The sequence below is a fragment of the Ceratina calcarata genome, unplaced genomic scaffold (assembly GCF_001652005.2).
Source record: "Ceratina calcarata isolate Rehan_Ccalc_2016 unplaced genomic scaffold, ASM165200v1 scaffold557.2, whole genome shotgun sequence".
NCBI lineage: Eukaryota > Metazoa > Arthropoda > Insecta > Hymenoptera > Apidae > Ceratina > Ceratina calcarata.
In genome coordinates, this window is record NW_017176762.1 from 139,352 (window position 1) to 150,504 (window position 11,153).

Here is an 11,153-nt window from a genome sequence, read left to right on the forward strand (position 1 = left end):
GATGCAAAGCTTTCTTGTACTCCTTTCAATAGAGATTTGTTGCTTTCCAAATCAGAAGTTATTTGCGTTTCTAATTCTTCCAAACGCGCTAGTGATTTGTTCAGCGTAGCAGCTAAAACAATATTTAATATAAAGTTACGTCCTTAGAAGAACCGTTTCGTAATTATTATATTCAAGAATCATACCTTGTTGATGAATACTGTTCAAGGCTAACATTCGGTTTACGGTTTGGGGTAGAATTTGTGACATCGTTTCTGTTTGTTTCATAATATCATACATTTCCGAAATCTGGAAGTAATTTTAGTTAAATAGATGTCATAAAATTGATTTTACGTACATAATTTTTTAAACGTTATTCTTTTACATTAATCATAAAAGTAAACTTGCTTTTTGCTCTTGTTCCGAATCTAATGCTAACGCAGTTTTCTTCTGTGCAATGTTATCCATTCTATGGATTAAAGCAGCTAATCGAGTTTCGGCCACGTCTATTTGGTAAGTATCTAACAATGCAGCTTTGGCTCCCAATTCTTGAAGAGATTCTATCACTCCTTGACCTTTAAGATTCTACAAATAAAAGTTATCTACTTATTTGTAAAACTAACTTTCATCACTGACTATAGTCACATTATACCTGTGAAAATTTCGATAGCTTGTCGCTAGTCGTTCCGATAACAGTTTCTAAGCTGCAAAGCCTCTGTTCAAGTACTGCGATTCTGGCCGTTTCCTGCATTCTTGCCTTTTCTGGAAGATACATCATCTGATACTTAAGTACACCTGATTCACTTGTTTTATCATCTTTTGTAATCTCTGCTTTTGGAACAGTTTCAGAAGTAGGAATACTGGTTTGCTTGAATGCTTCTATTTGTGATATCAATTGTCTAGAATATTCATTGATAAAATTAATCATTACTTACACGAGCTTAATTATTACAAATTCGTACTTATGAGCAATCTTACTTCATCCTCATGCCTTGTGGATCTGACAGGGTTGCAATAAGATCTGGACCCAAGCATTCCTCTAGTTTCAAGGTATCTAATTGCTTTGCTAAAAGTTGCACTTGAGAAATAATATCAGCTACAGATTTCACTTCTTCATCTTTTGCTTTTTCCTATTTCCAAAACACAAATATAGTAATAATATCTATATATAAATTGTAATGTATATTTGTACCTTCAAAGTATTCACTTCTTCATACAAGTCTTTAACTTCACATTGCAAACGTTGATATTTTTGGATAGGAGTTTCATTCTCTCCTTCTCCAAGTAGTTCCCAATTTCCAAATCTAGAATTTTTAATATTAATCCGAAGTATGCAACTCATATTTTCTATTTACTTATTTGTTAAAGCAATTTACTTATAGCCTGTCCTTGGTTTGAGTGATATTCGGTCTGAAAAATCAGCTCCCTTATTAACGATATGTTTACCTTTAAACTTATTAAATGCTTCACTGGCACTAATATGTAACGTCTCTATAGAATCAGTCTCATCCTAAAAATAAAAACAATAACAATGCTAACTAAATGGAGAAACGATGTAATGAATGCAACAAGATTTTACCTCGGGGTAAAGTTGAAATTGTTCTGATTCCGGTAAATCAGTAGTCTCATAGACATCAACCTGATCATATGCCTAAACAAAATATTAAAGAGAAATCTTGTCACAACTATACGCACATAACAGTAACTTTAAATCAGCTCATTATATATATGTCAATTTAATACATAACGTTGTACAATAAGTTATATCAAGTCTTCAATTTAATCAGAATTTACATATTTTAGATGTGTCACTTTTAATTTATGGCAACAACGCGTTCTATTAGTAACAGTATGGGATTGACATAACTTTGACATTAGATGTGAAGAAATACTTACGATGCCAGGTAAATCGGCATACTTAGGATTAGCCATTTTTCACGATTGAATTGGGAAATATTGGTGGTATTTAAATCAATATGGATAATCAAAAAAACTCTGTATTTTAACAATGATTGACAGCAGAATATTATATCTACGAAATCTTAATCGTTAGATCAAATATATTACAGATTGACAACGATAGACGAACAGCAACAGCACCTTGCAGCACCTGTTATACATGCCTATAGTGTGCTATAGTTTCGTTCGACTTTAGCGATACCTTTCTGTAAGAGGTAGTATCATAGCAAGAAGTGGCTTTTTTGAATACGAAAAAAGTTGTATTCAAACATTAATAAAAATAAATGTTATTTGAAAATATATAACAGATCAATTCTTTCTCTTCTTTCACAATAAGTTTCATTTACTATATATTTGATGAATTAAACTGTTTCATGCAGAAGGACATTAACATGTATTATAGGATTTATAGTTAGCAGTGAATGATGCTTAGAAGCTATTGGAGTCTTTATATTCTCATATTTTCATCCATTCTCAGAGTCAACATTGACATTTATCAAAAGTGGTATTTACATACAAATACAGTTGAACATATTTCATTTTATAAGACTGTCTTTATAAAGCACAGTCAAAAATAATGTATACAAAATTGTGGTATACAGTGTATAAAAAGAATAATAATTTAAGTAATTATAGTCTCTACTCAATAGATTACGAGTAAATGAAGGAATGAGTATAAAATATTTGATTACACCAATTACAATTCTTCATGCATAATCGACAGTGAAGCTCTTTCTGTAGGGAAGCCCCAAAAATATGTGGGATATCCTTTAATTTCCCGTTCTCTCGCAACAAATGCTGAGTATGAAGAAATGCAGTTGCCTATAAAATAATTCGCTCTACCGAGAATGGCTAAATCTAAATGAGGTGATGCAGGCGAATCTTGTTTAAAAACTGGTACCTGCGAAGAATGTTCATTGAAGTTTTATAAATGTTTTTATACATATTGCATATTTATATATATTAATTAAGTATGCGTACTTCCATGCGCGCCAAGGCTTTGGTCAGTTCCTCAATCATATAGTTATTATCAGATGCTACAAACACTGATTTGACGTCGTTACTATTGCGAATAACACGTTTCAAATGACGTACTATTAAATCGAATGATGGTAGACACATAGCGGACGTTGCTTTTCCACGTTCATTTCGATATCCTAGACATTGAGGAGCAGCAAAGAGATTTGGTGTACTCGATATGAATTCACAAGCACGAACCTACAGACGATAGAAATATATTGGAAACAATGAAATAGAAGATCCGTAATAAACACACATAAGTTGGTACCCAATCAATTCCATTCCTCAAATGAATTCCTATAAATGCTCCCTTCGGTAGTTTCTCTTTTATAAATGTTTTTGCCTTATTCAGTATGTCTGTATTCCACTCTAGACATTTGTGCAATTTTTTATTTTCTAATTGCACAGGGAAACTAGCAGGTGCACCTGTAAATGCTAAAACTGGCCAGTTCAATGCAGGATATCGTTTTCTCCATTGCATCGCCATGTCCGTGTGATACACGTCGTAATGAAGAGGGCCATAAAATTCTGACTTCACAAAATCTATATTAAATGTGTCCCAAAATGGACCGAATGGATTGCCTTCTTTAGCATTGCAAGAATCTCCCTTTCCACGTGCAGAATAACAAAAAGCTGTAAGAAGCGATAGGTTTCAAAAAAATGTTTTTGTCTTTTCAGTTTAACACTCAAGACTTACATACTCTTTCCTTAGGTTCCCATATTTTGGGTGCTATAGCTTGTACAAAGGTTTTCATTAACATTGCTTTATGGCAACTTTGCACTTGTGAAACGTTAAAATATACATCAAAAGGAACTTGTATCTGAAATACGATATATTGAATTATAAAAATATATTTATTTCCTTAAATGTTATTGTATACTAACAGATCTAGTTTCTCCAGTTTTGTACTCAACCCATGGTGGCAAAACTAAAGTACGATTTAGTGCTTTAGCAAATCCTAAAGCACCTAAGAAATGATCTGCTTGGTTTCCAAAACGTCCTAAGAGGCATGGTTACATTAATAATATAAATAATCTAATACTAGATATTTGCATATCGCATTACACTATAATACTTATATAAACAAAGCTATTAAAATCTTACCCATACAAGGACAATAAACAATGTATCCATTTATATCGATATCAAAATCCTCGCAACATGTGCTATAAAATTTGGTTAATAAAAGGAGAAAGAAAAAAATACTGCACATTACGATTGAGTTTCTCCGGTTTACTTTATTTATCTATCTGTAACATACAATACAGATTATGATGCACAATTCTGTCTAATAATTATGCAAATTATGTTCTCGTTTTCATACACTTCCTCTATTGCTATGGATACGTGCTTAGATTACTGAAAATCTAGAAATACCTACTTTCAAAATTTGGATCATGTATCTTATAAATGAATCCTGAGTTTTACTATTCCTCAACGAACGGCGCTGTAGTTGAAATTCCTCAACACAATACACATTACGCTCCGTATTCATACCAACTCATACCATACGGGACGTACGCTCAGCGCTCCGTACTCTGGTACTCATCTTAGGTACTCACTACTCACTTATTACTGCTCACTACTCACTCAGTTCTCGCGGTTCTCGCTTTCTCGGTACAGTTAGTTTTGGTTAGTTCAGTACTCATACTTATACAGGTAACCGTGTACTCAGTACTGTTCGCTCAGTGAGCTCAGTGTAATCGGTGTAGTCTAGTTCTAGAGAGTGTATCATGTATCACTTCTAAAAAGAGTTAATCTTATTCTTATCTTCGATACATTCAATACGATTCACTGAAGAGCTAATAAGTATATCTTCAATCGTTTATAAAGTGCACTACCGGTGGACGGTTTTTCCATTTCATAATTATTTAGCGTCCTACGCTTATGAAAATAGTAGCGCCGCCGTACGGCGCGTCGCGAGGGTGCCGCATGAAACGGTAACGTCACGGAAATCGCGGTGTGATCGCGGTGCTCGTTGTGTTTTTTATTTAGAGAAGTAATCATTACCACTTGTGGACGAGAGAAATCGGGAATTACGTGAATGGCGTAACGCTGTTAATACAAAGGTAATATTCCACAATTAATGTGAAACGTTTGCCCGTGTAATTTGCGCAGCATTCGCCGGATCGATAATTGATTTGCGTGTATTCTATTCTAACCTACCTTCCCGCTCCCTCCGGATTTATTAATTTAATCGTCTTAGGTCGTTGGTCGATTCATCTGATTTAGTTAAGATCCGACGTTGGAAACTTGAAAGAATTCTACCGTGATATGTCGCGACCCCGTTGTATATGATCTTTATTCACGTTTCTAAATGAGACCACTATGCCTATCGAGCACTTACTGTCATTCATTGTTAAAATGCTTATTAATCTGTATTATGTATAGACACATCTTTTTAATTTTCTTCTCTCATATCCAATTCAAGTATTCATATACCTATTGATAATGAATATATTTCTCTAACTATTTTATACATTACGTGCTTGCAGGTATAATCCAAAATGTACAATGGAATTGGATTACAAACACCTCGTGGTTCTGGAACGAATGGACATGTCCAAAGGAATTGGGCAATTGTACGTAAGACGAAAGATAAAGTCACATACAAAACTGACGAAGGAAAATTAGAACAACTCAATAAGCAACCCAACAAGGAGATTCTTGATCATGTTAGAAAAAGAAAGGTCGAAGTTAAATGTGCAGAACTGGCAGATATTTTGGAGGAACAAGGGTAAATTAATTGATTCGTTTATTTAGTTATTATAGCTTTTGAACACAACTGTTTATGAAATAGAGGAATGTTTTCTTCCTTAAATGAATTTAAATACAATGTATATATATAGAATAAGTGTGAAGCTTCATTGATTTCTGGAATCTAACACTAAATGAGATTCTGAGCTTCAATTGGATTTGGTTTACATTTGGCTTCAATATATTCTTTCTATGAAACGTACTTCTTGGCTGGCTTGCCAACTATGGTACAACGAATTCAAGATTTCTTATTTAGTCAATTTTCTATTCTGTTTTACAGATTTACATCCGAAGAAGTGACAAAGAAAGTAGAATCGTACAGATCCATGTTAATGGGAACAGACGCCAAGCCACCGATACCTAGAGATGAATTTGGCCGCGTAAAGTGAGTACACTTTATCCTTGACTCTACATATTTGTGTTATGCTTAAAACTTGAATGGAATATTTGAATGAGCACATCAGACAAACTGCAGTTTGAAGTAAATTGTGTTGCATGATAAATTTTATTTTGCGAAACTGCATATCGGTGCATAGATAAAACGAAACCGAATTTCTGGTTTCACAAACTTTTTCTGAATAAGGTTCTGAAAACGGGTTCATTTTAAAGTAGTTAAAATTGATTTAGAAAAAGGTATCTTGATAGCCTAATTAAAATTACGTTAGATTAAAAATTTCGTCGCTATGCGACGTAGACTCCCATGGTAAAACACATTTCAAAAATATTCAGGGATCAGAATTCAGCGAATTGAGCCAAAATTAAATAAGCTGCCGCGATCACATCGAGTCACACTATGGAGTTCGCCTGGAAATAATCACATTTTATGTCGTCATTATTTTAGGAGATCTGTGATTTTTAGCAGCTCAATACGGGCAATTCACTGCCGTCGTAATTCGAAATGCAAGGTAGGATAAAAACACGTAAAAACTAGCTGCTTCAGTAAGCTCTGGCCAACAACACAGGTCAAATCCCCTGTTATTTAAGTTCAAGTACCGGATGGTTAAGGCAACGATGTGCCGAGAAGTTACATAATTTAATAAAATTGACGACTTCTCGACCACTCGTTTCTTCAAACACGAGCTACATGAACCTAAATAACACGGGATTTGACCTGTATTGTTGGCCGGGGCCTACTGAGGCATCCAGTTTTTACCTGTTTTTACCGTACCTTGCATTTCGGATAACGACGGCACTGAATTGCCCGCGTTCAGCCGCTGAAGATCACAGATCCCCTACGGAAATCATTTCGATTTCCGGATAGACCCCGTCGTATGAATACTCCGTAAACGTAATGTCGAAGGCGGCTGCTTCTGATCGGTACCTCAGATTCCCGTTAAACCCAATATTATTGGAGGGTGGAGTACGGTGGCCGCATTCCTTCTTTCGGGCTCGCTTTCAGGGGTATTACGCGGCCGATATCGACGTACCCCATGGCGCCGGCGCCACCCACGAAAAGGGAGGCCGATACGCGGGGTTGCACAGAAAGAGAAACAGAGATACGCGAGAGTCGAGAGAAGGGAGAGCTCTATCCCAGCATCTCTCGTACTCGACTCCTTCCTTCTCAGTGCGAGAATGGACCGGCGTTGCGACGCTACGCGTCGTCGACTCTCGTCGAGTACACGAACCGTCGGCTAATAATCGAAAAAGCACTCGGGAGAAAACGAAACACAAAAAAGATCGAAAAGGGAGGGAACATGTAACGATTTCGTAACACGCTCGCAACATACAAATCACAAAAGTCTTCCATTAGCGCATAAATAATTATACAGATAATTATATATATATATATATAAATATAAATATATCTTATACTATGTTTTAAGTATACTGTAAGTGATAAGTGCAAGTTCGAGGTACGTATACTGGATTCGAGAGAACAAAACGAATAATTGAACCAAGGTTTCGATTGTAATTCGTGGAAACGTGTCTCGTATATATACATCCTTTACATTCGAAGAAATTGAAAAGGATCAAAGAAAACAGAGAACGAAGAGGGACGAAAGATGCACACGAAGACATAGAAACATGAAAGGAATCCGTGCGGAAATTTTTCTATCATATTAAAATCCATGTGTCTCCAAGTCGATAAATCGACAATAATTAATTAAGACGTCCTTGCTTTGGCCTCGGTACGTCCAGCGTATGGGTCGAAGCGCGGCGATTATAGTGTGCCTGATACAAAGTCTTCCCTAGTCTCTAAGCTAGAATAAAACTACGACATATTACTATATTCTTACAAGATCGACTAAGAATATATGTATACTATGCAGCTATATACGTTTTATTAATTAAATAGAAGATACAAAAGTTAAACTGAAAAATCGAAATTGAAATGAAAAAAAAATGGAAAAATGTCTGAACGGATTCGGGGAAACAATCGATCAAGTTCTGACAATGAGAGGGAGAGAAAAAGAGGAGATATAAAAGGGTAGAAAATGATGAAAAGCGACAGTTTTCATCATCGCAGCCGGATGATTGTTCTTGGTAGGATGGCAAAATCTCTGAACACGGTGCTCGTGTAATCGGGGGAGGAAGCCATTATCTTCGCCTGCAACCCTCATCCCTCATCCGGCCGCCTAAACTATCAAAGCCAGCCCAGAGAAAAGGATTAAGCCTGCATTCGAGCTACTTGCAGGCCCAACCGGCAGAGCTTCTTAGCGTAAATTAGCGGCCGATGCTGCTTAATGCTCGCCTAATTACCGCTGGTTAATTATTCAGGCCCGTAACTTGTCTTTGGGGCCAATGAAATTAAACGTTCAAGCTAATGAAATTATCCGCTGAAGAAGATAAATACACGACACATAAATCCTATATATTAATATAGAGTATATAATTTGGAAACGTTTGTAACAATCACGTAAAATTCACATGTGAAGGAGATTTAGAAAAACATCATCCAAATATATTTCAATGAAGGGATCAAGAAACTTAATTGAAAATAAAATTCTGATTTAAAAAACAACGAGGAGAATTTGTTCGCATCAGTAATTAGGATTCAAGAAATGACTATGTCCGTGACGGTAGCTCCGGTGAAACCAGCTCGCGGGCGAGGTCCTGCCGACGGCCGAGCTTTCTTCGAGACGCTATGGCGAGGGAATTTCTTTCTGGATCGACAGAAGGTGATGAAACGATCGCGAAAACGGAAATTGCAAGCTGCTAATGGGAAGAAGCGTGGACAGCTGCAGATACGGCAGCATTGTTGCTGTTGTCAACGCATTCAACTCCACCTTCTCGCCGGACGGCGCAGCAACATGCGCTCCGTCGTCAGGTGAATTTGTCTAAAACTGTTGTTAAACCGTTCTCCTTCGTTTATTGAATTATTGTTCACCGTTCGAACCGCGTTTAGATTAGACAACTCCGGGTTCCTTGGCTGAACGAAGTAAGTTGTTTCATGTAACTTACACTGTTTCAATTTTTTTAATTTTTTTACTGTACCCATGTCCATGCTCGAGAACTGGGTTTCTATGACCGCAGATTATCTCTACCTGTTGTACAGAGACATTCGGTATTTTACTACTTTTATAAATCTATTTTCTATTCTCGTGTTTACAGAGAGCTAAAAAACACGAGAATTTAAAATTTTGATGAAGCATGTTAGGGATTGAAGCGGATTAAAAAGGCAAAAGCGTCCCTCCGTGTTTCGTTCTGGGTGACTCATATTGTTGACTCCCTAATCCGTTGCGAAAGGGAAACATTTCCCTGTAAACAAGTGTCACCCTTTAACGTGCACCGCAAGCATAAAATCATCTGACGTGTGCCATAAACAATTTTTCATTTATAAAGATTTTACTAATATACGCAAAGCAATTGTTTTAACTTTTTCAAACGATATTTGAATTTTTGTAGTAGTTTTAATTTAACTTAAAAGAGACGTGAACTCGTGTTAATGCAGATTTCGGGTACACAATCCCGGTCTCGTAAACGAAAATTATTTCACCGATTGACCTATGGTCTCGGGATTGCCCCCGCGATTGGCTGCTGAATTCGAGCGTGTAGCTGGCGACTAGCGGCGCGAAAGGGATAGCAGAAAAGAGAACAGCTGGATTGTATTGATCCGCCCTGGAGTGTTGGCGTAGGGGTGGCTCGGTCGGCCCCGGTCTCTAGCTTGCTTTTCATTCGCGGGGTTGAAGTGGGGCCGCCACGATTCCTCCTCGGTTTCATAGCCACTCTTCTCAGTGTTATGTCACCTGGTTTACCGCATCACCCGACGTCCGTCGCGGCATCATCGAGGATTACGCCGATCAGCTTGTCCCTTATCGTTTCCTATCGCCGATGCTAGTTGCTCGTAAAATTCACAGGAACCGAGGCGATTAGTGAAACGATGACTGTGAAAATCTCGACGCGGTATGAATCTCTTGGTATTCCTATCGGTGACGGTGTTCTGAAGAAACGTCGAAATGGGTCACAGTGTCTGTTTATTTTTATGCCCGGCTCGATATCGCATCGATTGGATTTTTCTCGAGTTCGTGAACAAGATGTTCTCTGCGAAAGTGACTTCTAAAGTTGACGGATGATAAAAATCATAGTTTTTCGCGGAATACTTCTGTCGCCCACGTGTTTCATTTTGCGATAACTTGGTACACATTCCGTGTGGACACGGAATCGTCTTGTTCGCATATGGTTTATACAGATCGAATTACAGAATTGTATGCCTACAATTCACTTTCTAAATCTTAGCATTGATTACATAATTTTATTCAGCATAAGACTCGACTTGTAATTGAGTAGACAGGATTTTTTTTATCATTGATTTTGTAACGCGTGGAATAACCGGGAACATGAATTTTTTCTTGCAGTGTACGTGAGACGCATCAGATCGCCGAAGCGCAGCAAGAAAAGAATGCAAAGCTACGTGAAGCGTTCGGTATATCGGAGTTCTTCGTGGAGGGAAGTAGCCTAGATCCGGAGAGGCACGCGCGCGAAGCGGAGGCGAGAGCTGCTGCTAGCAAAGTGTACGAACTTGTGCGGACTCCGAGTCCAGCGCCGGACACCACGGCCGCCCCAGAGAAAAAGAAACGGAAACGCTCCAGTAGCGCGATTAAAAAGAAAAAGGGGAAGAAGCACAAGAAGGAAAGGTAAAAGACAACGTAATGGTGCACGTGTCAATGGAGGCTGGATTCGATCTCTCAGATAACAGAGGAAGACTCGCAATAGATGGATGCAGTTTTATTAATCGTATCATTACATTGTACTGTAATGTACTTATCAAAAATCGGATACACGCTGTATGATATATCGTAGCAGTAGTACTGTAACGGTATACTATACAGCTTACTATACAATAGTAGCGATACGCACTCAATAATTACAGTACAATGTAATGATAATGAATTCTACGCGTTTGTTAAGCACGGAACTTGTTCGTACGAATCCAGGCTTCAAGACCGAACGGGCATCCCCCTGTAGTAGCTCCTGTCCTAACCCCCCCCCCCCCCCC

At 37.6% G+C, this 11,153-nt stretch overlaps 3 protein-coding genes across 9 annotated transcripts in view; 1 reads left to right on the plus strand and 2 right to left on the minus strand.

Annotated features, from left to right (window-relative positions):
- Positions 1-1,911, minus strand: part of DCTN2-p50 (dynactin subunit 2) — a 2,397-nt gene extending 486 nt beyond the window's left edge. Inside the window, exons 1-9 of the mRNA XM_026817115.1 lie at positions 1,876-1,911; positions 1,559-1,630; positions 1,356-1,489; positions 1,172-1,283; positions 958-1,109; positions 632-878; positions 388-564; positions 186-288; positions 6-112 (exon numbers count right to left, since the gene is read on the minus strand). Coding sequence (XP_026672916.1) covers positions 6-112; positions 186-288; positions 388-564; positions 632-878; positions 958-1,109; positions 1,172-1,283; positions 1,356-1,489; positions 1,559-1,630; positions 1,876-1,911 — 1,140 coding nt within the window. The remainder of the gene's footprint in view (positions 1-5; positions 113-185; positions 289-387; positions 565-631; positions 879-957; positions 1,110-1,171; positions 1,284-1,355; positions 1,490-1,558; positions 1,631-1,875) is intronic.
- Positions 1,912-1,960: 49 nt separating this feature from the next.
- O-fut1 (O-fucosyltransferase 1) lies at positions 1,961-4,488 on the minus strand. 2 transcript variants are annotated; one of them, XM_018031786.2, is made up of 7 exons: positions 4,341-4,488; positions 4,064-4,209; positions 3,844-3,959; positions 3,656-3,779; positions 3,227-3,591; positions 2,920-3,156; positions 1,961-2,839 (listed from the first exon to the last, which is right to left on the minus strand). In XM_018031786.2, exons 2-7 carry the CDS (start codon positions 4,170-4,172, stop codon positions 2,636-2,638), a joined length of 1,155 nt encoding a protein of 384 aa, XP_017887275.1. In that variant the 5' UTR covers positions 4,173-4,209; positions 4,341-4,488; the 3' UTR covers positions 1,961-2,635. The 2 variants fall into 2 exon arrangements, with proteins under 2 accessions (XP_017887275.1, XP_026672965.1); XM_026817164.1 differs by lacking the exon at positions 4,341-4,488 and having other exon boundaries at positions 4,064-4,324.
- Srrm234 (Serine-arginine repetitive matrix 2/3/4) overlaps positions 4,454-11,153 on the plus strand; it is a 15,610-nt gene continuing 8,910 nt past the window's right edge. For 2 of the 6 annotated variants that reach the window (XM_018031780.2, XM_018031782.2), the window contains exons 1-4: positions 4,536-5,028; positions 5,455-5,696; positions 5,997-6,101; positions 10,513-10,791. In XM_018031780.2, the coding sequence (XP_017887269.1) occupies positions 5,467-5,696; positions 5,997-6,101; positions 10,513-10,791 (614 nt within the window). In that variant the 5' untranslated portion in view covers positions 4,536-5,028; positions 5,455-5,466. Of the gene's footprint in view, positions 4,514-4,534; positions 5,029-5,454; positions 5,697-5,996; positions 6,102-7,256; positions 8,985-9,809; positions 10,061-10,512; positions 10,792-11,153 lie in introns of those variants that run through there. The other 4 variants (XM_026817163.1, XM_018031783.2, XM_018031781.2 and 1 more) reach the window with 4 other exon arrangements.

Excerpts from the sequence above, each read along its gene's own strand:
- O-fut1 (XM_018031786.2), bottom strand. The coding sequence starts at position 4,172 with ATGTGCAGTATTTTTTTCTTTCTCCTTTTATTAACCAAATTTTATAGC. Across the intron at positions 3,592-3,655 it reads GGAACCTAAGGAAAGAGTAT|CTTTTTGTTATTCTGCACGT; the intron begins GTAAGTCTTGAG and ends CGCTTCTTACAG. Across the intron at positions 2,840-2,919 it reads AAGCCTTGGCGCGCATGGAA|GTACCAGTTTTTAAACAAGA; the intron begins GTACGCATACTT and ends CATTCTTCGCAG.